At 48.4% G+C, this 25,396-nt stretch overlaps 1 protein-coding gene across 1 annotated transcript in view; it reads left to right on the top strand.

Moving 5' to 3' along the window:
* Window positions 1–25,396, top strand: part of LOC138282991 (E3 ubiquitin-protein ligase TRIM39-like) — a 218,001-nt gene that overhangs the window by 104,826 nt on the left and 87,779 nt on the right. Inside the window, exons 3-4 of the mRNA XM_069221084.1 lie at window positions 10,593–10,823; window positions 23,852–23,874. Coding sequence (XP_069077185.1) covers window positions 10,593–10,823; window positions 23,852–23,874 — 254 coding nt within the window. The remainder of the gene's footprint in view (window positions 1–10,592; window positions 10,824–23,851; window positions 23,875–25,396) is intronic.

The following is a 25,396-nucleotide window of genomic DNA, read 5'->3' as shown; positions in this document are numbered from 1 at the left end:
CAGCCTGTTCCGTGGGAGTTTTGGAGCCATCTCCTTCCCAAAAACTACAATGGCCAACCCTTGGGTTTGCCCACCAGAGGGGACCTGTGCCCTCTTAGGGCACTTAGAGTCCCTTTTGGCGTGCCCAAACCTGTATTATTCATAACACTTGGGGACAAGCTTTCCATTACTTTTATCTCCAAACTCATTTTCTTGTGGCCAGATTGGGGCTGGGCCTCTTTACCCTGTGAGCCATTTGAGGGGCCTTGAGAGAGCTCCCACTTATTTTTATCTCCCCCTTATTTCTTCTGGTGGAAACCCTGACCACCCTTTTGGGAGTACCCCCCTAGATACCTATTTGTGGACCTGGTGCTGAGCCAGCAGTCCACCTCCTTAGCCAGATCCCTGGGGTAAGAGAGCTTACTATCAACTAGGTGTTGGCGCAGCTCTGGAAAACAATTGCTGAACATGTGCTCCCTTGCAAACAAATTGAACAGCCCCTTGTAATCACTTAAATCACTGCCCTTTACCCAACCATCCAGTGCCTTGCAAAAGTAAACTCCAAACAGGACTGTTGGGACAGCCTCTGGTTGTCTCTAAACATCTGCCGATGCTTCTCTGGTTTTGACTGTCTTCCCTGGGCCAGTAGATCTATTCCATGGGCATGCTATTAGCTGATACTTGGAGATGGGATTCATTTTTCTTCCAAGAGCCAGTGGATCTCTTCTACAGATGTGCTGCCAGCCAATGCATGGAGTTGGGTTTTGACTTTCTTCCCAGAAGCTGTGGATCTCTTCCATTGGAACGTTGTCAGCCCATAAGTGAAGTTGGGCTTTGACTTTCTTGCAAGACACATTCAGTCTCTTCCATGGGCATGCTGTCAGTTGATACATAGGGATGGTTTTGACTTTCTTCCCAGAGCCAGTGTTTCTCTTATGTGTGCATGTTGTCAGATGATACATGGAGCTGGGCTTTCTTTCTTTCTTTATTTCTTGGTGTCTGAGGAATTGTAATTTAAATCCTCTTTAATGGTAAAGAAAGTTGGCATTTGCTTGTTCTAACCATTTGGCACTTGCACACTATTCCTAGGTTACAGGACTAGGTGTAGTTGGTAGGGGACCTTTGTGTATTTCTCCCAGAAGGTATCACAACAGAGGGCTTGGATGTTGACAGGATGGGCTATCTCTGGCAGTATGAGGGGGCAGATTTGTCACCTACCACACTAGCACTTCAAAGGCACTGGCCCAGCTCACCCACAAAGGACATCACACTAGCCCATTATGGGCCAGATGTAGCAAAACGGCAATTTGCGACTTGCAAATTGCGAGTCCCTGCGACTCGCAATTTGCAAGTCGCAAATTGCTATGCAGTACGGTGTCTCAGACACCGACTGCGACTCGCTATGGGGTCGCAATGACCCACCTCATGAATATTCATGAGGTGGGTCGCAAATTGCGGCCCCATAGCGAGTATAGGCACTCGCTAACATGGAGGCCTGCTGTCGTCAGCAGACCTCCATGTTCATGACTGCTTGATCAATAAAGCAGTTTTTTTTTTTTAAGTGTAGCCCGTTTTCCTTACAGGAAAACGAGCTGCACTTAAAAAAAAAACGAAACCTTTAGTTTCGGTATTTTTTCAGGGCAGGGAGTGGTCCCTTGGACCACTCCCTGCCCTGAAAAAATATTTGTGGGTCCAGTCACAAACTGGAAGGGGTCCCATGGGGACCTCTTCCAATTTGTGAGTGGGTTACCATCCACTTGAAGTGGATGGTAACTGCGATGCCATTTGCGACCGCGTACGCGGTCGCAAATGGTATTGCATCCCACTGCGAGTCGCAAATAGGAAGGGAACAGCCCTTCCTATTTGCGAGTCGGAAATGCATTTTGCGAGTCGGTTCCGACTCGCAAAATGCATTTCTGCATAGGAAACTGCGTTTTGCGACTCGCAAACGGCAAATTTTGCCGTTTGCGAGTCTCAAACAGTTTCCTACATCTGGCCCTATATCCCCAGAAAGACCAGGGCAGGGAGGCAGGAAATTCCAGACACCACGGTAGAAGGAAACTTCATAAGTTTCTCCCACCTCAAAGTTGGTATCAGGAATAAAAAGGGGACCCTTAGACCCACGCATCAGATCAGTTCTGGGCCTGTGAAAGACTCAGAAGTAGGACTGCTCCTCTGCCCTGCTGCAAGAAGGATTGCCCAGCTGCTCTGCTGCCCTGCTGCTCGGCCTGCAAGAGGGACTGATCTGCTTCCCTGCTTCCTGAGAAAGAAGGACTGGACCTGCACCTTGAACCCAGGACCACCAGAATGACTCCAAGGGCTAGTTGGCTGGCCTCCTTCTCTGAGCTACAAGGACACAAGAAGCTCCAACACCCTGGAACTCGCATCTGAACTCTGCCTGTTGTGAGTTCTAACCCTCTAAGTTGAGCCTCCCCAGTCCTAGGCCCCTGGATGTGGGGATAAAGGTCCTCTGCCAGCCCAGCTGTGGTCCCCATGCAGAACCACCGTAGTGCGATGCAACCTAATGTAGCCATAGCAGCTCCTCATTGGAACTGATGAAACGCAATGCAACTCATTGCAGACCTCACATCGCAGCCCTCACAGATCCTCATCAGAACCAATGTAGCAGTAGAAACTCAACATGGAAAGTGCATGGCAGCCCTTGTAACTTCTCTTTGGAACAGACGCAGTACAACAAAACTCAGTGCAGGACCCTGAATTGCTAATTGGAACTGACGCTGCATGATGTAGCCTCGCAACTCCCGCATCAAGGATATTAGGAGCAAATCTCAGCAGGCCAGACCTGGTCCCTATGTTCAACCCGCTCTACATTGTGGTTGGCTTCAACTTGTGACTTTGTCCTGGTCCAGCGTGACCAGATAACCAGAGTTGGCACTTTGTGCTCTAAGCACTATGTTTTACCTAAATCTTTAAAACTGCATATCTCCGGTTCTACAAAGTGGATTATTTTTGCATTTTGCTGTCAAATAATTTATTAAAATTTAATCTGTTTTTATAAATTGGTGTGAAGTTTTTCTTGTGGTGAATTTTCACCTTATTACTATTTAAGTACTGCATAATTACTTTACACATTCTAAATTAAGCCTGACTGCTTTTGTGCCAAGCTACCAGAGGGTTACGCACAGGTTAATTTGGTGCCTTTTTTTGGTTCACCTTGATGAGGATTGTGGTTGTTACTTGAGCTTTTGGTTGTTGTTGCTTTATCCCCCTTAACCTCTTCGCTGCCAGGCATTTTCCCCCTCCTGTGCCGAGCCTTTTTTTGGCTATTTGGAGCAGTTCGCACTTAGGCCCTCATAACTTTTTGTTCACATAAGCTACCCACGCCAAATTTGGGTCCTTTTTTTCCAACATCCTAGGGATTCTAGAGGTACCCAGACGTTGTGGGTTCCCCAGAAGGAGGCCAAGAAATTAGCCAAAATACAGAGAAAATTTCGTTTAAAAAAAAAAAATGGGAAAAAGGGGCTGCAGAAGAAGGCTTGTGGTTTTTTTCCCTGAAAAGGGCATCAACAAAGGGTTTGCGGTGCTAAAATCACCAGCTTCCCAGCTTTCAGGAACAGGCAGACTTGAATCAGAAAACCCAATTTTTCAACACAATTTTGGCATTTTACTGGGACATACCCCATTTTTACGATTTTTTGTGCTTTCAGCCTCCTTCCAGTCAGTGACAGAAATGGGCATGAAACCAACGCTGGATCCCAGAAACCGCAACATTTCTGAAAAGTAGACAAAATTCTGAATTCAGAAAGGGGTAATTTGTGTAGATCCTACAAGGGTTTCATACAGAAAATAACAACTGAAAAATAAAAATATTGAAATTGAGGTGAAAAAAACATAAATTTTTCTCTACGTTTTACTCTGTAACTTTTTCCTGCAATGTCAGATTTTCGAAAGCAATATACTGTTTCGTCTGCTGGCCTCCTCTGGTTGCGGGATATATAGGGCTTGTAGGTTCATCAAGAACCCTAGGTTCACCAGAGCCAATAAGGCCCGTATTTATACTTTTTGACGCTAAACTGCGCTAACGCAGTTTAGCGTAAAAAAAATTTGCGCCGGCTAACGCCATTCTGAAGCGCCATGCGGGCGCCATATTTATTGAATGGCGTTAGCCGGCGCAAGCAGACCGGCGCTGCCTGGTGTGCGTGGAAAAAAACCACGTACACCAGGCAGCGCCGGCGTTGGGAAAAATGGCGCTAGGGCGTCTTAAAAATGGTGCAAGTCAGGCTGACGCAAAAAATCGCCTCCACCCGATTTGCGCCATTTCTAACGACGCCCAGACGCCATTTACATGACTCCTGTCTTAGTAAAGACAGGAGTCATGCCCCCTTGCCCAATGGCCATGCCCAGGGGACTTATGTCCCCTGGGCATGGTCATTGGGCATTGTGGCATGTAGGGGGGCACAAATCAGGCCCCCCTATGCCCAAAAAAAAAAAAAAAAAAACAATTATTATACTTACCTGAACTTACCTGAATGTCCCTGGGGTGGGTCCCTCCAGCCTTGGGTGTCCTCCTGGGGTGGGCAAGGGTGGCGGGGGGGTCCCTGGGGGCATGGGAGGGCAGCTGTGGGCTCATTTTGAGCCCACAGGTCCCTTAACGCCTGCCCTGACCCAGGCGTTAAAAAGAGGCGCAAATGCGAGATTTTTTGACCCGACCACTCCCGGGCGTGATTTTTGCCCGGGAGTATAAATACGACGCATTTGCGTCGCAGTCATTTTTTGGGACGGGAACGCCTACCTTGCATCTCATTAACGCAAGGAAGGCGTTCACGCAAAAAAATGACGCTCTTTACTCATACTTTGGCGCTAGACGCGTCTACCGCCAAAGTATAAATATGGCGTTAGTTTTGCGCCGAATTTGCGTCGAAAAAAAGACGCATATTTGGCGCAAACGGAGTATAAATATGCCCCTAAATGAGCCTGCACCCTGCAGTGCGTTTTCATTCTATGCCGGGTATACAGCAATTCATTTGCTGAAATATAAAGAGTAAAAAATAGCTATCAAGAAAACCTTTGTATTTCCAAAATGGGCACAAGATAAGGTGTTGAGAAGCAGTGGTCATTTGCACATCTCTGAATTCCGGGGTGCCCATACTAGCATGTGAATTACAGGGCATTTCTCAAATAGACGTCTTTTTTACACACTGTCTTACATTTGGAAGGGAAAAATGTAGAGAAAGACAAGGGGCAATAACACTTGTTTTCCTATTCTATGTTCCCCCAAGTCTCCCGATAAAAATGATACCTCACTTGTGTGGGTAGGCCTAGTGCCCGCGACAGGAAATGCCCCAAAACACAACGTGGACACATCACAGAAAACAGAGCTGTTTTTAGCAAAGTGCCTACCTGTAGATTTTGGCCTCTAGCTCAGCCGGCACCTAGGGAAACCTACCAAACCTGTGCATTTTTTAAAACTAGAGACCTAGGGGAATCCAAGATGGGGTGACTTCTGGGGCTCTGACCAGGTTCTGTTACCCAGAATCCTTTGCAAACCTCAAATTTTGGCTAAAAAAACACCTTTTCCTCACTTTTCGGTGACAGAAAGTTCTGGAATCTGAGAGGAGCCACAAATTTCCTTCCACCCAGCGCTCCTCCAAGTCTCCCGATAAAAATGGTACCTCACTTGTGTGGGTAGGCCTAGCGCTCGCGACAGGATATGCCCCAAAACACGACGTGGACACATCACAGAAAACAGAGCTCTTTTTACCAAAGTGCCTACCTGTAGATTTTGGCCTCTAGCTGAGCCGGCACCTAGGGAAACCTACCAAACCTGTGCTTTTCTGAAAACTAGACACCTAGGGGAATCCAAGATGGGGTGACTTGTGTGGCTCGGACCAGGTTCTGTTACCCAGAATCCTTTGCAAACTTCAAAATTTGGCTAAAAAAACACATGTTCCTCACATTTCTGTGGCAGAAAGTTCTGGAATCTGAGAGGAGCCACAAATTTCCTTCCACCCAGCATTCCCCCAAGTCTCCCGATAAAAATGATACCTCACTTGTGTGGGTAGGCCTAGCGCCCGCGACAGGAAACATCCCAAAGCGCAACGTGGACACATCCAAATTTTTGAAAGAAAACAGAGGTGTTTTTAGCAAAGTGCCTACCTGTAGATTTTGGCCTCTAGCTCAGCCGGCACCTAAGGAAACCTACCAAACCTGTGCTTTTCTGAAAACTAGACACCTAGGGGAATCCAAGATGGGGTGACTTGTGTGGCTCGGACCAGGTTCTGTTACCCAGAATCCTTTGCAAACCTCAAAATTTGGCTAAAAAAACACATGTTCCTCACATTTCTGTGGCAGAAAGTTCTGGAATCTGAGAGGAGCCACAAATTTCCTTCCACCCAGCATTCCCCCAAGTCTCCCGATAAAAATGATACCTCACTTGTGTGGGTAGGCCTAGCGCCCGTGACAGGAAACGCCCCAAAGCGCAACGTGGACACATCCAAATTTTGGAAAGAAAACAGAGGTGTTTTTTGCAAAGTGCCTACCTGTAGATTTTGGCCTCTAGCTTAGCCGGCACCTAGGGAAACCTACCAAACCTGTGCATTTCTGAAAACTAGAGACCTAGGGGGATCCAAGATGGGGTGACTTGTGTGGCTCGGACCAGGTTCTGTTACCCAGAATCCTTTGCAAACCTCAAAATTTGGCTAAAAAAACACATGTTCCTCACATTTCTGTGGCAGAAAGTTCTGGAATCTGAGAGGAGCCACAAATTTCCTTCCACCCAGCGTTCCCCCAAGTCTCCCGATAGAAAATGATACCTCACTTGTGTGGATAGGCCTAGCGCCCGCGACAGGAAACGCCCCAAAGCGCAACGTGGACACATCCAAATTTTTGAAAGAAAACAGAGGTGTTTTTTGCAAAGTGCCTACCTGTAGATTTTGGCCTCTAGCTCAGCCGGCACCTAGGGAAACCTACCAAACCTGTGCATTTCTGAAAACTAGAGACCTAGGGGAATCCAAGATGGGGTGACTTGTGTGGCTCGGACCAGGTTCTGTTACCCAGAATCCTTTGCAAACCTCAATATTTGGCTAAAAAGACACATGTTCCTTACATTTCTGAGGCAGAAAGTTCTGGAATCTGAGAGGAGCCACAAATGTCCTTCCACCCAGCGTTCCCCCAAGTCTCCCGATAGAAAATGATACCTCACTTGTGTGGATAGGCCTAGCGCCCGCGACAGGAAACGCCCCAAAGCGCAACGTGGACACATCCAAATTTTTGAAAGAAAACAGAGGTGTTTTTTGCAAAGTGCCTACCTGTAGATTTTGGCCTCTAGCTCAGCCGGCACCTAGGGAAACCTACCAAACCTGTGCATTTCTGAAAACTAGAGACCTAGGGAAATCCCCGGAGCCTAGTGGTTTCTGCCCCCTTGGGGGCAGATTGACCTAAAATCGGCCAATCTGCCCCCAAGGGGGGCAGAAATGGTCTAAATACAATTTGCCCCCCAGGGGAGCGACCCTTGCCTGATGGGTCGCTCCCCATCTCTAAAAAAATTTGCCCTGGCGCCTAGAGGTTTCTGCCCCCCCTGGGGGGCAGATTGACCTAAAATCGATTGACCTAAAATCGACCAATCTGCCCCCAAGGGGGGCAGAAATGGCCTAAAATAAATTTCGCCCCCACCGCCCCCCCCCCGGAGCGACCCTTGCCTACGGGGTCGCTCCCCCTGCGTGACATTGGCGCCAAAAAATAAATCCCCCATGCCTAGTGGTTTCTGCCCCCTTGGGGGCAGATTGACCTAAAATCGACCAATCTGCCCCCAAAGGGGGCAGAAATGGTCTAAATACAATTTGCCCCCCAGGGGAGCGACCCTTGCCTGATGGGTCGCTCCCCATCTCTAAAAAAAAAAAAAACGAAAAAAAAAACACAGAAAATGTTTTTGCCCTGGCGCCTAGAGGTTTCTGCCCCCCCGGGGGCAGATCGGCCTAATAATAGGCTCGGGGGGGCAGAAATGGCCTAAAATAAATTTGCATCCCCAACCCCCACCCCACCCCAGGAGCGACCCTTGCCTACGGGTCGCTCCCCCTGCGTGACATTGGCGCCAAAAAACAAATCCCCGGTGCCTAGTGGTTTCTGCCCCCTTGGGGGCAGATTGACCTAAAATCGACCAATCTGCCCCCGAGGGGGGCAGAAATGGTCTAAATACAATTTTCCCCCCAGGGGAGCGACCCTTGCCTGATGGGTTGCTCCCCATCTCTAAAAAAACAAACAAAAAAAAAACCCACAAAAAAAAAAATTGCCCTGGCGCCTAGAGGTTTCTGCCACCCCTGGGGGCAGATCGGCCTAATAATAGGCTCAGGGGGGGCAGAAATGGCCTAAAATAAATTTGCATCCCCAACCCCCACCCCTCCCCCAGGGAGAGACCCTTGCCTACGGGTCGCTCCCCCTGCGTGACATTGGCGCCAAAAAACAAATCCCCGGTGCCTAGTGGTTTCTGCCCCCTTGGGGGCAGATTGACCTAAAATCGACCAATCTGCCCCCAAGGGGGGAAGAAATGGTCTAAATACAATTTGCCTCCCAGGGGAGCGACCCTTGCCTGATGGGTCGCTCCCCATCTCTAAAAAAACAAACAAACAAAAAATAAAGCACAAAAAAAAAAATTGCCCTGGCGCCTAGAGGTTTCTGCCCCCCCTGGGGGCAGATCGGCCTAATACCAATAGGCCGATCTGCCCCCAGGTGGGGCAGAGATGGCCTAAAATAAATTTGACACCCACCCCCCCGGGGAGCGACCCTTGCCTACAAGGTCGCTCCCCTTGCGTGACAGCGCAAAAAAAAAAAAGATCCCTGGTGCCTATGGGTTTCTGCCCCCCTTGGGGGCAGATTGACCTAAAATCAGCCGATCTGCCCCCAACGCGGGCAGAAATGGCCTAAATACAATTTGCCCCTCCAGGGGAGCGACCCTTGTCCCATCTGTAAAACAAAAAAAACAAAAAAAATCCCTGGTGCCTAGTGGTTTCTGCCCCCCTTGGGGGCAGATCAGCCTAATCAAAATAGGCTGATCTACCCCCAAGGGGGGCAGAAATGGCCTAAAATAATTCCCCCCTCCCCCAGGGAGAGACCCTTCCCTAAGGGGTCGCTCCCCTTGCGTGAAATTCACGCAAAAAAAAAACTCCCTGGTGTCTAATGGTTTCTGCCCCCCTTGGGGGCAGATTGGCCTCATCAAAATAGGCCAATCTGCCCCCAAGGGGAGCAGAAATCGCCTAAATATAATTTGCCCCCTAGGGGAGCGACCCTTGCCTAAGGGGTCGCTCCCCACCTAAAAAAAAAAAGAAAACATAACAAAAAGAAAAGAAAAAAAATGGTCCCTGGTGCCTAGAGGTTTCTGCCCCCCTGGGGGCAGAAAAGGCCTAATATTAGGCCGATCTGCCCCCAGGGGGGGCAGAAAAGGCCTTCCCAAAAAAATGCCCCCCCTGGGAGCGACCCTTGCCCAAGGGGTCACCCTTGTTGCGTGAAATTCACGCAAAAAAAAAAAACTCCCTGGTGTCTAATGGTTTCTGCCCCCCTTGGGGGCAGATTGGCCTCATCAAAATAGGCCAATCTGCCCCCAAAGGGGGCAGAAATGGCCTAAATATATATTGCCCCCTAGGGGAGCGACCCTTGCCTAAGGGGTCGCTCCCCACCTAAAAAAAAAAGAAAACATTACAAAAAGAAAAAAAAAGAAAAAAAGATCCCTGGTGCCTAGAGGTTTCTGCCCCACCTGGGGGCAGATCGGCCTTAAAATAGGCCGATCTGCCCCCAGGAGGGGCAGAAAAGGCCTTCCCAAAAAAATGCCCCCCCGGGAGCGACCCTTGCCCAAGGGGTCGCTCCCTTTTGGCAGTTTCAGTAAAAAAAAAAAAAAAATCCTGGTGTCTAGTGGGGTTTCAAAAACTGGATTGCAAGCAATCCGGCTTTTGAAACCCTGTGAGAGACTTCAAAGGGAAGGAAATACATTTCCTTCCCTTTGAAGCCCCTCTGGGCCTCCCACATGGGATTGAAAGAGAAATGCTTTCCAGCGCGATGGGGGAGGCCCCTGTGACAAATCAGCACGCGCTCGCGCGCTGACGTCACGGGGGGTTAGGGGGGTCGGGAGTGGGAGGGGAAGGGCTTCCCCTTCCATCCCTGACTTGGGGGGGTACCCCACAGAGGGAGCGCTAGCGCTCCCTCTGGGCTCTGTGCACAGGACGTAATGGTTACGTCCTGGGCACAGCAGCACTGTGCCTCAGGACGTAACCATTACGTCCTGGGCACAGAACGGATTAACCAACAACACAATTTCTCACATTGGTGCTCAGCAGTTGAATCCAGTACTTGTGTTTGTGCAGTGCCATACAGTGATTTGTGTTACTACTACTACTACTACTAGCACTACTACTACTACTAGCACTACTACTAGTAGTAGTAGTACTACTACTAGCACTACTACTAGCACTACTAGTAGGTACCTTTCTACTAATTACAGTGGGAGCAGGGATTTGAGAAGGAGGTTTGAAAATTAGAAAAGAAATATTTTTGCTCATATTTTTCTATTTGACAGAAACTCTTGTTCGTTAGAATTGTGCCCTAATGATGGCAGCCCTTGTAGGAAACTTCCCAATATCTAACCAGATTTTCTTTGTTACTGACAGAACAAGTTGGTAGCTGAGAAGAAGAAAATTTCATCTGAGATTGAAGAACTGCAGCAGCTTCTCAGAGAGAAAGAGGAGACACTGCAAGGAAGACTCAATGAGATGCACAAGAAAATTACTCTGGTAGAAACTGCAAACATCACCAAACTGTCTAACCAAATTATGTCTCTCAAAACCCTAATAATGGAGATAGAGAAGAAGTGCGAGGAGCCAGCGTGGGAACTCTTGAAGGTGAGGCACTGCTTGGTCAATACAACATAAACGGTTGAATTTCAGCAGCAGTTTCTCCATGAGGGCAGATGATTTTATTGCCATTTCATTTGTTTCCCCCAATGTCGCGCTGCAGTGCCCCTGAGGCAAAAGACATGGGGGCTTGTCCTCTGCTGCTGACTGGCTGCAGAGGACTGGAGCAGTGGCTGGCTGGATGTTCCAAAGTGGCTGGCTGTTTTGCACCTGACAAAGTGACATGCGCACTTTGAAGCTCTACACTCAGCTGTCTTAGACAGCTAGGTGGAAACCAAGCATAGGCTGACCAGCCCGCTCCATCCAATCCAGGCACTTCTCTCATGCTCATCAACAGCATGAGAGCAGTGTCTGGATTGGTCAGGGGAGCTCCACAGCAGACTGCAGTTTGCAGAACACAGAGGAGGACGTGCTGCAGTCGTAAAGTACCCTATATGTTAATGTAACATAGTACTTTTCTTCTGAGGTTTTGGAGGGAGAGGTTCTTTTATCATGGACGTTTGAGGGAGGGTGTGTTTTATTAAGTGCTTTTGGAAGAAGGGGTTGTTTTATTTTCTTTTTGGGGAAGTGGTGGGGCACTTTGCTCGCCCCATCACTTTTTAAGGTTACCAGCCACCCCTGTTAAACGTCCTTCGTTCCTTAGGACACCCCCTGAAGAAGGACCCTGAGTTGTTCTGCAATGCACTGGGGAATTCAGTTTGCACAGATATGCACTTGTGCTCACAAATGCGCCTATTGGCATTTTGATGAACTAGATAACGAAAAAATAGAATAAAATGTCAACGAAAGGCAAAGGCTTGATTTATTGACTCACAAATCGACAAAATATATGTTTAAAGAATTCATTATACAAGAATGAGATTGAGACACTCTATAGGACATTAAAGTAGTGCTAGTGGGAAGACACAGTCCAATCATAGGGTGAGGACATTAGTGGCACAGAAGGAAAGCGGTGTAGAAGCATTTGCATGATGCTCGAAAAAAAACTTTGTTACATAAAGATCCAATGTGATAAATCTATGAAATCATACAAACTACGCAGGTGGCTGTAAAAAGAACAGGAAGGAAGTAGACATGAAGTTAACCAATAAAAACTGTAATCTTATAAAGTCAACAGTAAACACGAAAAACAATAAGAGTAATTGTTCAATGACTGGTTCGTAACCGGTTCTGTGCCGAGGACGTAACCATTACGTCCCGGTACTGGAGCTTGGAGGGAGCGCTAGCACTCCCTCCGTGGGCTTGAAGGGCAGGGCTGGAAGGTGAATCGCTTCCCCTTCCACCACGACCCCCCCCCACCCTTATGACATCTGATTACATCAGCACGCGATCATGTGCTGACCTCATCAGAGGTCACCTCCCATCGCGCTGGCAGCATGCTTCCAGCACGATACGGAAGAGAAATCCTAAGCATTTCTCTTCCACTCAGGAGGAGGGGGCAGGCAGAGACATCAAAAGAAAGGAAAGGCTTTTTCATTCTTTTGCTGTCATTCTGAACATTTCAGTAGCCCGATCATAAAGCGATCAGGCTGCAGAAATGCCCACTAGACACCATGGATATTTTTTTGGGTTATTGGCATGTAAGGGGAGTGACCCCTTGGGCCAGGGTCTCACCCCTGTGGGGGAATTTTTCTAAGGCCATTTCTGCCCCCCCCGGAGCAGATCGGCCTATATTAATCAGGCTGATCTGCCCCCAGGCGGGGCAGAAGCTATTAGATTCCAGGGATTTTTTTTCTTATGAAATTATCATAAGTGGAGCGACTCCTTTGGCAAGGGTTGCTCCCTAGAGGGCAGTTTTTTTTATTAGTCCTTTTCTCCCCCCCCCGGGGGCAGATCGGCCTATATTAACTAGGCCGATCAACCATGGATTTTTTGTTGTTGTTTACATTGATAAGGGGAGCGACCCCATAGTCAAAGGTCGCTCCCCTGGTGGGGGGGGAGGGCAAATAGGTTTTAGGCCATTTCTGCCCACCGTGGGGGCAGATCAGCCTATTTTTACTAGGCCAATCTGCCCCTAAAGGGAGCAGAAACCTCTAGACACCAGAGATTTTTTTTTAGGTCAGTTTCACGCAAGAGGAGCGACCCCTTAGGCAAGGGTCACTCCCCTGGGGGGACATATTTATTTTAGGCAATTTCTGCCCCCACTTGGGGGCAGATTGTTTATTTTAATTAGGCCGGTCTGCCCCTAAGAAGGGCAGAAGCCACCAGGCACAAGGGATTTTTTCTTTTTGCCCCAATTTCACGCAAGGGGAGCGAACCCTTAGGCAAGGGTCTCTCCCCTGGGGGCAAACTTATTTTAGCCCATTTCTGCAGAAACACCGCCAGACACCAGGGAAGAATTTATTTTTAAAAAAGAGCGCAAGGGTATGGCCATACCCCCACCCTAAATAAATGGGGCCAAAGTTGTTCTGCCCACCGGTGGGCAGATGGGGCAATTACCCCAGATCCACTCCGGGGGGGGGGAGAGAAATCCTACTAGATGCCAGGGAATAAAAAAAAAAATTACTGGGGTGGCGGCTATTAACCAGTATGGGCATGGTTATGTCCCCACCCCAACTGAAGGGACTAACAGTCCCTCAGCTCTCCCCCACACACTAAAACATCTTATACCACGGCAAGCAAGAGGACATTTGATTACTTTGGGTTTTGGTTTTACATTTGGGCCATGAGAGCTTGCGTAGCTCTCAAAATCGTCCCACTTGGAATGGTGAGGGCTATACTTTTTGGACTTTGGGTCACTGCCATGTAGAAAAATCTACGAGACCTAGACACATCTGAAAACTAAACATCTGGGTGAGTCCAGGGTGGTGTGCTTCACATGCACCCCGCACCATTTTCTTACCCACAATGCCCTCAAACCTCCAACTTTTCTGGAAATCACACATTTTCCCCATATTTTTGTGATGGAACCTTCCGAATCTGCAGGAATCCACAAAATTCCTACCGCCCAGCATTGTCGCATCTATACTGATAAAAATTCTGCCCCACTTGTCAGCCTAAAAACCTTTTTTTGCAAACTGCCCTTTTGGTCCCGCTTTGGTTCCACCTCATTTTTGACATGTTTTTGGCTCTTCCCTTTCACAGACACTTGGCCCACCTACACAAGAGAGGCATCATTTTAACTGGGAGACAGAGGGGAACATTGGGTGACAGAGCGGTGATCCCACACAGAAATGAGGGAAAAATTTGATTTTTTTTAGCTAAATTTGAGGTTTGCTGAGGATTCTGGGTAAGAAAACACTGGGGTTCCACACAAGTCACAACTCTCTGGACTTCCCCAGTTTTCAAAAATGTTTGGGTTGGGTAGGTTTCCCAATATGGCTGCTGAGCCCAGGACCAAAAACTCAGGAGCCCCCGCAAAAAAACAGGTAGTTTTGTGTTAGATAACTTTGATGTCTCCACATAGTGTTTTGGGGCATTTCCTTTCGTGGGCACTAGGCCTACCCACACAAGTGAGGTACCATTTTTATCAGGAGACTTGGGTGAATGCTGTGTGGAAGGAAATGCGTGGCTCCTCTCAGATTCCAGAACTTTCTGTCACCGAAATGTGAGGGAAAAGCGTTTTTTTTAGCCACATTTTGAGCTTTGCAAAGGATTCTGAGTAACAGAACCTGGTGAGAGCCCCACAAGTCACCCCATCCTGGATTCCCGTTGGTGTCTAGTTTAAAAAAAATGCACAGGTTTGGTAGGTTTCGATAGGTGTCAGCTGAGCAAGAGGCCAAAATCCACAGCTAGGCACTTTGCAAAAAACAGCTCTGTTTTCTTTGGGAAAATGTGAAGTGTCCACGTTGTGTTGTGGGGCATTTCCTGTCGTGGGCACTAAGGCTACCCACACAAGTGAGGTACCATTTTTATCGGGAGACTTGGGGGAATGCTGGGTGGAAGGAAATTTGTGGCTCCTCTCAGATTCCAGAACTTTCTGTCACCGAAATGGGAGGAAAAGGTGTATTTTTTGGCCACATTTTGAGGTTTGCAAAGGATTCTGGGTAACAGAACCTGGTGAGAGCCCCACAAGTCACCTCATCCTGGATTCCCCTAGGTTTCTAGTTTTCAAAAATGCACAGGTTTGGTAGGTTTCCCTAGGTGCCAGATGAGCTAGAGGCCAAAATCCACAGCTAGGCACTTTGCAAAAAAACAGCTCTGTTTTCTTTGGGAAAATGTGATGTGTACAAGTTGTGTTTTGGGGCCTTTCCTGTTGCGGGCGCTGGGCATACCCACACAAGTGAGGTACCATTTTTATTGAGAGACTTGGGGGAATGCTGGGTGGATGGAAATGTGTGGGTCCTCTCAGATTCCAGAACTTTCTGTCAACAAAATGTGAGGAAAAAGCGTTTTTTGGCCAAATGTTTAGGTTTGCAAAGCATTCTGGGTATCAGAACCTGGTGAGAGCCCCACAAGTCACCCCATCTTGGATTCCCCTAAATGTCTAGTTTAAAAAAATGCAAAGGTTTGGTAGGTTTCCCCAGGTGCCGGATGAGCTATCCACAGCTAGGCACTTTGCAAAAAACAGCTGTGTTTCCTTTGGGAAAATGTGATGTGTCCATGTTGTGTTTTGGGGCATTTCCTGTCGCAGGCACTAGGCCTACCCATCAAGTCAGGTACCATTTTTATCGGGAGACTTGGGGGAACGCTGGGTGGAAGGAAATGTGTGGCTCCTCTAAGATTCCAGAACTTTCTGTCACCGAAATGTGAGTAAAACATGTTTTTTTTGCCTAATTTTGAGGATTGCAAAGGATTCTGGGTAACAGAATCTGGTGAGAGCCCCACAAGTCACCCCATCCTGGATTCCCCAAGGTGTCTAGGCCCATATTTATACTTTTTGACGCTAAACTGCGCTAACGCAGTTTAGCGTCAAAAACTTTTGGCGCCGTCTAACGCCATTCTGAAGCGCCATGCGGGCGCCGTATTTATGGAATGGCGTTAGACGGCGCAATCAGACCGGCGCTGCCTGGTTTGCGTGGGAAAAAACCACGTAGACCAGACAGCGCCGGCGTAGGGGGAAAATGGCGTATGGGCGTCTTAAAATGGGGCAAGTCAGGTTACGTCGAAAAAATCGTCGTAACCCGACTTGCGCCATTTATTTTCGACGCCCATCCCCCATCAACATGACTCCTATCATTGTAAAGATAGGAGTCATGCCCCCTTGCCCAATGGCCATGCCCAGGGGACTTCTGTCCCCTGGGCATGGTCATTGGGCATAGTGGCATGTAGGGGGGCACAAATCAGGCCCCCCTATGCCACAAAAAAAAAAAAAAAAATACTTACCTGAACTTACCTGAATGTCCCTGGGGTGGGTCCCTCCAGCCTTGGGTGTCCTCCTGGGGTGGGCAAGGGTGGCAGGGGGGGTCCCTGGGGGCAGGGGAGGGCACTCTGGGCTCATTTTGAGCCCACTTGTCCCTTAACGCCATGCCTGACCCAGGCGTTAAAAAGCGGCGCAAATGCGCCGTTTTTAGCCACGCCCACTCCCGGGCGTCTCTTTTGCCCGGGAGTATAAATACCACGTAAAGGCCTGGGAGTCATTTTTTAGACGGGAACGCCTCCCTTGCATATCATTAACGCAAGGAAGGGGTTCACGCTAAAAAATGACGCACATTCCGGGAACTTTGGCGCTATACGCCTCTAACGCCATAGTATAAATATGGCGTTAGTTGGCGTTAGTTTAGCGTCGAATTTGCGTCGAAAAAAACGACGCAAATTCGGCGCAAACGGAGTATAAATACGGCCCCTAGGCCCATATTTATACTTTTTGACGCTAAACTGCGCTAACGCAGTTTAGCGTCAAAAAATTTTGCGCCGTCTAACGCCATTCTGAAGCGCCATGCGGGCGCCGTATTTATGGAATGGCGTTAGACGGCGCAATCAGACCGGCGCTGCCTGGTTTGCGTGGGAAAAAACCACGTAGACCAGACAGCGCCGGCGTAGGGGGAAAATGGCGTATGGGCGTCTTAAAATGGGGCAAGTCAGGTTACGTCGAAAAAATCGTCGTAACCCGACTTGCGCCATTTATTTTCGACGCCCATCCCCCATCAACATGACTCCTATCATTGTAAAGATAGGAGTCATGCCCCCTTGCCCAATGGCCATGCCCAGGGGACTTCTGTCCCCTGGGCATGGTCATTGGGCATAGTGGCATGTAGGGGGGCACAAATCAGGCCCCCCTATGCCACAAAAAAAAAAAAAAAAAATACTTACCTGAACTTACCTGAATGTCCCTGGGGTGGGTCCCTCCAGCCTTGGGTGTCCTCCTGGGGTGGGCAAGGGTGGCAGGGGGGGTCCCTGGGGGCAGGGGAGGGCACTCTGGGCTCATTTTGAGCCCACTTGTCCCTTAACGCCATGCCTGACCCAGGCGTTAAAAAGCGGCGCAAATGCGCCGTTTTTAGCCACGCCCACTCCCGGGCGTCTCTTTTGCCCGGGAGTATAAATACCACGTAAAGGCCTGGGAGTCATTTTTTAGACGGGAACGCCTCCCTTGCATATCATTAACGCAAGGAAGGGGTTCACGCAAAAAAATGACGCACATTCCGGGAACTTTGGCGCTATACGCCTCTAACGCCATAGTATAAATATGGCGTTAGTTGGCGTTAGTTTAGCGTCGAATTTGCGTCGAAAAAAACGACGCAAATTCGGCGCAAACGGAGTATAAATACGGCCCCTAGTTTTTAAAAATGCACAGGTTTGGTAGGTTTCCCAAGGTGCTGGCTGAGCTGGTGGCCAAAATCCACAGGTAGGCACTTTGCAAAAAACACGACAGATTTCAATGTAAAAATGTGATGTGTCCACGTTGCGTTTCCTGCGCGGACATTAGGCTTACCCGTGCAAAGTTACAAAGTAAAATGTGGAGAGAAATGGCTGTTTTTTTCACCTCAATTTCAATATTTTTTTATTTTAGCTGTTATTTTCTGTAGGAAAACCTTGTAGGATCTGCACAAATGACCCATTGCTGAATTACGATTTTTTTCTATTTTTCAGAAATGTTTAGCTTTCCCGGATCCAGCATTGGTTTCATACCAATTTCTGTCACTAACTGGAAGGAGGCTAAAAGCACAAAGAATAGTAGAAATGGAGTATGTCCCAGTAAAATGCCACAATTGTGTTGAAAAATGTGTTTTTCTGATTCAGGTCTGCCTGTTCCTGAAAGCTGGGAAGATCGTGATTTTAGCAACCGTAAAACCTTTGTTGATGGCATTTTCAGGGAAAAAACAACAAGCCTTTTTCTGCAGCCCCATTTTTCCATTTTCTTTTTCTGAACAAAAATTCCGCTACATATTGGCTAATTTCTTAGTCTCCTCCAGGGGAATCCACAAACTCTGGATACCTAGGATGTTGGAAAAAAAGAACACAAATTTGGCGTGGGTAGCTTATGTGGACAAAAAGTATTGAGGACCTAAGCGCGAACTGCCCCAAATAGCCAAAAAAAGGCCTGGCACAGGAGGTGAAAAGGCCTGGCAGCGAAGGGGTTAAACAAAAGCATGCGTCTTAAACATGTCACCAAGAGATACAGTTGAGGGGAGTGTTTTAAGTACGCACCCATTCGTAAAAAACCTAGGTGTGCACAGTTCTCAGACACATACAGTCACAAGGACTTTTTAAAGTATTAATCTGTGTGTAAAAAGAAGTTTGTGTGCGGGGACAAAAATAAGAAGGAAGGAACCGTACCAGAGGCACTGAGAAAACGGTACCCACTAAGCCAGAGCTTAACTTGTAAAACAACTAAGTGCCAAGGCCCTAGTCAGGAGGTCTCTGCAGTTTGCACCACCCATTGTCCCTGTCAGCGCTGCCAATGACAGTACCAGAACAGCTACTAACCATCACACCCTACCAGTGAGACGATTCAGGCTATTCCTGGCTCCCAAAGGTAAAACAGAGGGTATAATTTGTAATGTATATTATTAAATCTATAAACGACTGATGTTGTGTTTATCTCTAGTTTAGGAAAACAGTGCCACCATGTGGCAGACTGTTATAAGTGTTGGTCTTGACAGTTATGTGCCCTGCCGGGCACCAGAAACCACTGGCTCAAATTAAGCAGTGCCCCTAAACACACCATCAATCGGGAGCTTAGAAAGCCATTAGGAACAGAAGTAGCTCTGCAGGAGGCCAAGAAAAGGAGGTTCAGACAAAATCCGGATTTTTCTGGATGATAGCCATACTACATAACATAGATGGACCCAGCTGCAACACCTAGGGCCTCATTACAACATTGGCAAAGCTGTAACTGCCGTGCGGCTGCCAATGCGGCCGCACTCCTACAGTGCCCATTTGGACATCCCCGCTGGGCCGGCGGGTGGAAACCAGGTTTCCGCCCGCCGGCCCAGCAGGGATGTGGGCCGCAACATGGGAGCCGGCGGTGTTGCGGCCGTGCGACGGGTGCAGTTGCACCCGTCGCGCTTTTCACTGTCTGCACAGCAGACGGTGAAAAGCAGCATGGGGCCCTGTCAGGGGGCCCCTGCACTGCCCATGCCAGTGGCATGGGCAGTGCAGGGGCACCCAGGGGCCCCACAACGCCCCGTACCGCCAGCCTTTTCCTGGCGGTTCAGACCGCCAGAAAAAGGCTGGCGGTCGGGGAGTCGTAATTCCCTGGGGCCATTGTGGCGGTAAACCGCCGGCCCCGGCGGTGCGACCGCGGCGCTACCGCCGCGGTCATAATACGCCGGGAGGCACCGCCAGCCTGTTGGCGGTGCTCCCATCGTTTTGGCCCTGCGGTTGTAATACCGCCAGGGTCATAATGACCACCATAATGCGTACTGATGCATTCCTCTGGCAGGCAGCAAAATTGAAGATTTTCTACAACAATACCCAGTAGGTGTTGCACAAGGGAATCTGCCAACGCCATTTAGATGCCTAACAGCACCAAGGCAGGGTCACTGGAACCTGAAAGTGTTGCATCCGATTGGTAACTTACTTAAAAGCTTTGTTGATGTCAAGTAGAGTTGCTTGTTCCCTTGCAGGCCAGAGGGATTCTTCACTTATCTTGCATTTTGCTTCTGTCATGGAATGTTGCTAGATTATAGTCATACAGAGTTCCCAATTCCTACATTCCCCCATCTCCCCATCCCCATGCACTTGCATTTAGAGGTAGGAATGCTGCATGCAAACGTCTCTTGTCACTGGTCGCATTGAGTCGTAGGCACAGTACCGGTGTTCTGTATCAATACTAAGGGGCTGATTTAAAACTTGGTGGACGGATTGTACTCTGTTTGGGCGATGAAGTAAATTACTCTGTTGCCCTGACGGAGTACCAATCTGCCAAATTTAGAAATATCCATCAGCCTGAGAGACATTTATACCATTTACAGGAATCACCGCTAAGTTGGTTACTTTGAATACGTTGGAATTTTGCTTGCAGGGCGCCGTCAAACATCCTGGAGCTGTATGGTGAAGTTTCCACTCTTTGTTTTTACTAAAACAAAACCCCAAAGTGAGGTTTTAATTTTGAAAATCAAACAAAAAAGCTGTGGTGCTCTTGCCAAGGGAGTTATGCCCTATGGCGAGGGGGCATTAGACCGTTTCCACTGCCCCTTAACAACAGGTTTTTTCCGAAGGTGACGGACAGAGAAAACGCACCTGTATGTCTGCCCATCTAAATTAGGTGGACGGCTTGGAGGCCAGCCTCTGATGGACCTTACTCTTTTGGGCTGTCAGAGGGGTGTAACCATGGCAGAGACCGAGGAGTCTCCATTGTGGTTACACCAAAGGTCCTCCTGCATCGAAATTTAGTGGTTGTTGTGACAGAGTAAGCTTGCTGACAATATATAAATCAGGTTGTCAGTGTTTCAACCTGAAGTACCTGGCTAATATACATGGGTTAAAATAGAGGAGCACAGTAGAGACAGAAGGCAGTACAAGTGAAACTCAACAGTGGTTTGTGAGAAGGTAGAGTGGGGCAAATAAGAGTATAGCGTGGGGTGAATGGGAGGCTTTCCTCAAGATGTACGTGCCATTACGTTTAACCCCTTGTTGGATATTGGCTGCACTCCAGGTGGGGAGCCATTCATAGCTCCAAACAGTAACGTGAGTTCTGCAGGTGTAGGAAAGTGCCATCTTGCCTGGCACACTGGAACACCCTTATAATTCCCTAGTATATGGTACCTAGGTACCCAGGGTATTGGGGTTCCAGGAGATCCCTATGGGCTGCAGCATTTCATTTGCCACCCATAGGGAGCTCAGACAATTCTTACACAGGCCTGCCACTGCAGCCTGAGTAAAATAACGGACACATTAATTCACAGCTATTTTCACCGCACTTAAGTAACTTATAAGTCACCTATATGTCTAACCTTCCCTTGCTGAGGGTTACGTGCAAAGTTACTAAGTGTGAGGGCACCCTTGCACTAGCAAAGGTGCCCCCACATAGTTCAGGGCCATTTCCCTGGACTTTGTGAGTGCGGGGACACCATTACACATATGCACTACATATAGGTCACTACCTATATGTAGCTCCACAATGGTAACTCCGAATATGGCCATGTAACATGTCTAAGATCATGGAATTGTCCCCCCAATTCAAATCTGGTATTGGGGTGCCAATCCCATGCATCCCCGGGGCTCCAGTATGGACCCTGGTACTGCCAAACTAACTCTCTGGGGTTTTCTCTGCAGCTGCTGCTGCTGCCAACACTCAGACAGGTTTCTGCCCTCCTGGGGTCTGGGCAGCCCAGTCCCAGGAAGGCAGAACAAAGAATTTCCTCTGAGAGAGGGTATCACACCCTCTCCCTTTGGAAACAGGTGTTAAGGGCTGGGGAGGAGTAGCCTCCCCCAGCCTCTGGAAATGCTTTGAAGGGCACAGATGGTGCCCTCCTTGCATAAGCCAGTCTACACCGGTTCAGGGAACCACCAGTCCCTGCTCTGGTGTGAAACTGGACAAAGGAAAGGGGAGTGACCACTCCCCTGCCCATCACCACCCCAGGGGTGGTGCCCAGAGCTCCTCCAGTGTGTCCCAGACCTCTGCCATCTTGAATCCAGAGGTGTGAGGGCACTCTGGAGGCCTCTGAGTGGCCAGTGCAAGCAGGTGACGTCAAAGACCCCTCCTGATAGGTGCTTACCGGGACTAGGTGGCCAATCCTACTCTTAGGGCTATTTAGCCTCTCTCCAGTGGGCTTTTCCTCAGATAACGACTTGCAAGAATTCACCAGCCTTCCTCTGCATCTCTCTCTTCGACTTCTGCCAAGGATCGACCGCTGACTGCTCCAGTATGCCTGCAAAACTGCAACAAAGTAGCAAGAAGACTACCAGCGACATTGTAGCGCCTAATCCTGCTGGCTTTCTCGACTGTTTCCTGGTGGTGCATGCTTTGGGGGCTGCCTGCCTTCATCTTGCACTGAAAGCCACAAAGAAATCTCCAGTGGATCAATGGAATCTTCCCCCTGCTTCAGCAGGCACCAAACCTCAGCATCACTGGTACTCTGGGATCCCTCTCATCCTGACGAGCGTGGCGCCTGGAACACAGGTGGTGGACCTAAGTGACCCAGACTGTCCAGTGGTCCAACTGTCCAAATGTGGATGAGGTAAGTCCTTGCCCCCCCCTCTCCGGACAGTAATCCTGTGCACCACGTGAACTGCAGCTACAAGGGCTTCTGTGCACATTTCCACAAAATCCTGCATGCACAGCCAGGCCTAGGTCCCCAGCACTTCATCCTGTGTTGCACAGCTCCCTGAGTTGATCTCCAGTATCGTGGGACCCTCTTTCGTAGTGTTGACACGACCGCTGTGTTCAGACTTCTTGAACCCGTGTTCAAGGACTTCTGCGGGTGCTTCCTGCTTGTGCGTGGGCTCTCTACATTGCTGAGGGCCCTCTCTGTCTCCTCTCCCAAGTGGCAACATACTAGTCCTTCCTGGGCCCGGGCAGCACCCTTTTTCTTCAACCGCGACTCTTGAAGCTAGCAAGGTTTGTTTGCAGTATTTTGCCAAGGAAACAACTCTGCATCCTCCTGGGACATCTTCTGCACTAAAGAGAAGTTCCTAGCACCTTTTGTTGTTACAGAATCTTAAGCTTCTTCCATCTGGAGGCAGCCATTTTGCACCTTCATCCGGAGTTTAGTGGGCTCCTGCCCCCCCTGGACACTTTCATGACTCTTGGACTTGGTCCCCTTCCTTTACAGGTCCAGGAATCCGTCTTCAGTGCTTTGCAGTCTGTTGAGGTCTTTGCAAAATCCTCTATCACGACTTTAGTGTGTTTCTGGGGAAATAGTAGTACTTTACTGTACTTTACTCCTACTTTCCAGGGTCTTGGGTTGGGGTATCTTGGACACCCTTAGTGTTTTCTTACACTCCCAGCGACCCTCTACACACTACACAAGCCTAGGGGTCCATTCGTGGGTCGCATTCCACTTTCTTAGTATATGGTTTGTGTCGTCCCTAGGCCTATTGCATCCTATTGTATTCTACTTTCTGACTGTTTTACTTACCTGATTTTGGTTTGTGTGTATATTTTGCGTATTTTACTTACCTCCTAAGGGAGTAAGTCCTCTGAGATATTCTTGGCACATTGTCACTAAAATAAAGTACCTTTATTTTTAGTAACTCTGAGTATTGTGTTTTCTTATGATATAGTGCTATATGATATAAGTGGTATAGTAGGAGCTTTGCATGTCTCTAGTTCAGCCTAAGCTGCTCTGCTATAGCTACCTCTATCAGCCTAGGCTGATAGAACACTACTAATCTACTAATAAGGGATAACTGGCCGTGGCACAAGGTGTAAGTACCATCAGGTACCCACTATAAGCCAGGCCAGCCTCCTACAGCAGGGTCTTTTTTTTGCTGGGTCATTTCATTATAGGTTTGCGGTGGCTGCATAATGTCTTAGTGTGCTTCCTTCCACTGCCGACCCACACTTGTGTGTGACTGTGTTATGTGATGCCTGTCAGTGAATGGTGAGTGTAATGAGGAGGGACCATGTCCTCTCTCCTCCTCAGGAGAGATTGTTGCAGGTGTTGAATGGAGCGCAGGTTTCATGTGTTATTGTATGGCTGAACCCCGGCTGGAAACTAAACTGATTTCTTTGATCTTGTCATTTGCAGGATGTCAGTGGCACCCTGAGCAGGTAAGGCTGCTTTATCTATTTCTTCATTGTAAGCTTTTAAATTGAGTGCCTGAAGCCCATGATCGTACAAGATAGTAAACAAAGCATAAGAGCAGTACATGCGCAGTGTACAAGATCGGAGCCCAGAAAGACACACGTTTTTAAAGTTAATTAACCATGATGTACACAAGATGTACGTGATCAGTCCAGACAGAGAGCATCGCAGGCATTGCACTATAAAATGTCACTCCAAATACAGTACACGACAGCACTCCAGTAGGTGGCTCAGTAAAGATAAAAAGTGAAAAGCTGAGGAAAGGGTGGAAGGGAGTGGGCATCTACAAGAAAGCTCCGTGTCTCGTTTGAAAGTGCATCAAGAGGTGATGGAGCAGCTAGCCATAGAGATAGACTACACACTTTGGGTGTCATTAGGAGTTTGGCGGATGGAAACATCCATCCGCCAAACTCCAGACACCGCTAAACTCCGGACGAGGAGACCGCTGCAGTGCTAGCGACCTCCCTGCCGACCTCATTACAACTTTTCCACTGGGCTGACCTGCGGAAACCAAGCTTTCTGTCGGTCAGCAGTGGAAAGGTGCGGCAGCATTGCCTCCGGCTTATAATAGAGCCAGCAGTAATGCTGCCACATGCAGGGGGCACCAGCACCCTTGGAATGCGCACTGTCTGCACAGCAGACACTGCACATTTCAAGGTTGCTGGACAGGGGGACCGCTACATTGCCAATGCCATGGGTATGTGCAGTGCAGGGGCCCCCCTGTGGCTCCCTGCACTTGTTCTCTGCCAGCCTTTTCATGGCGGTCGGTTGGTAGGTCTGCTAGCCAACCTCTTAATGTGGTGTTCGGATAGCCACAGTCGCGGTGGTCCGACCGCCACCGTGAGTCTGTCGGTCTTATCACCCCCACACTTGTAATTGGCCCCTTTGTGTGCACGAAAAGACAGGTGCAAGGTACCTCTTTGAAGACATTAGCTTCAGGCAGGAGGGTGCCTGTTCTACAAAGTTGTGAGATCCTCTTCAGACCTTAAGCTTTATTATCAGACAGTGGGAGTGATCAGAGTGGAAAAGTTTATGCACTAATCAAGGATGTTGGTGGCTCTGCAATCGACGGAGAACCAGCCTGAGCGTGTTTCAGGAGCATGATGTGAGCTCCCATGACCCCTGCTGGTGAATGTAAGGAAGCGTGGAGTATGACAGTGCTGATAGCATTCCCACAGTCAAGTCTGGACGGCATACTGAGGGTCCTCTTCCTGCAGGAAAGGTTCAATGCTCCTAATAAAGTAATTCAGACAAAATATTGAGTTGCACAAATATCGAGTTTTTAATATCATGACGCAGAAATACAGTGAGCAAAAATATCGGTGACAGAAAAAACTTTGTTTTAAGGTAAGGAAATGTTTTTTAAGCTTCTTTATGTGTTTAAATGATATTTTAATTGTATATGTTGGATTTGTTTGTGTTCTTGTTGTTTTTAAATATAGTTTGTAATTTTAAGTTATTTTTATTTTTAATTTAATTGCAAAATAA

Source organism: Pleurodeles waltl, chromosome 2_2, assembly GCF_031143425.1.
Source record: "Pleurodeles waltl isolate 20211129_DDA chromosome 2_2, aPleWal1.hap1.20221129, whole genome shotgun sequence".
Classification (NCBI taxonomy): Eukaryota; Metazoa; Chordata; class Amphibia; order Caudata; family Salamandridae; genus Pleurodeles; species Pleurodeles waltl.
Note: the sequence above shows the minus strand (reverse complement) of the source record. Positions and strands in the feature narration are given on the sequence as shown.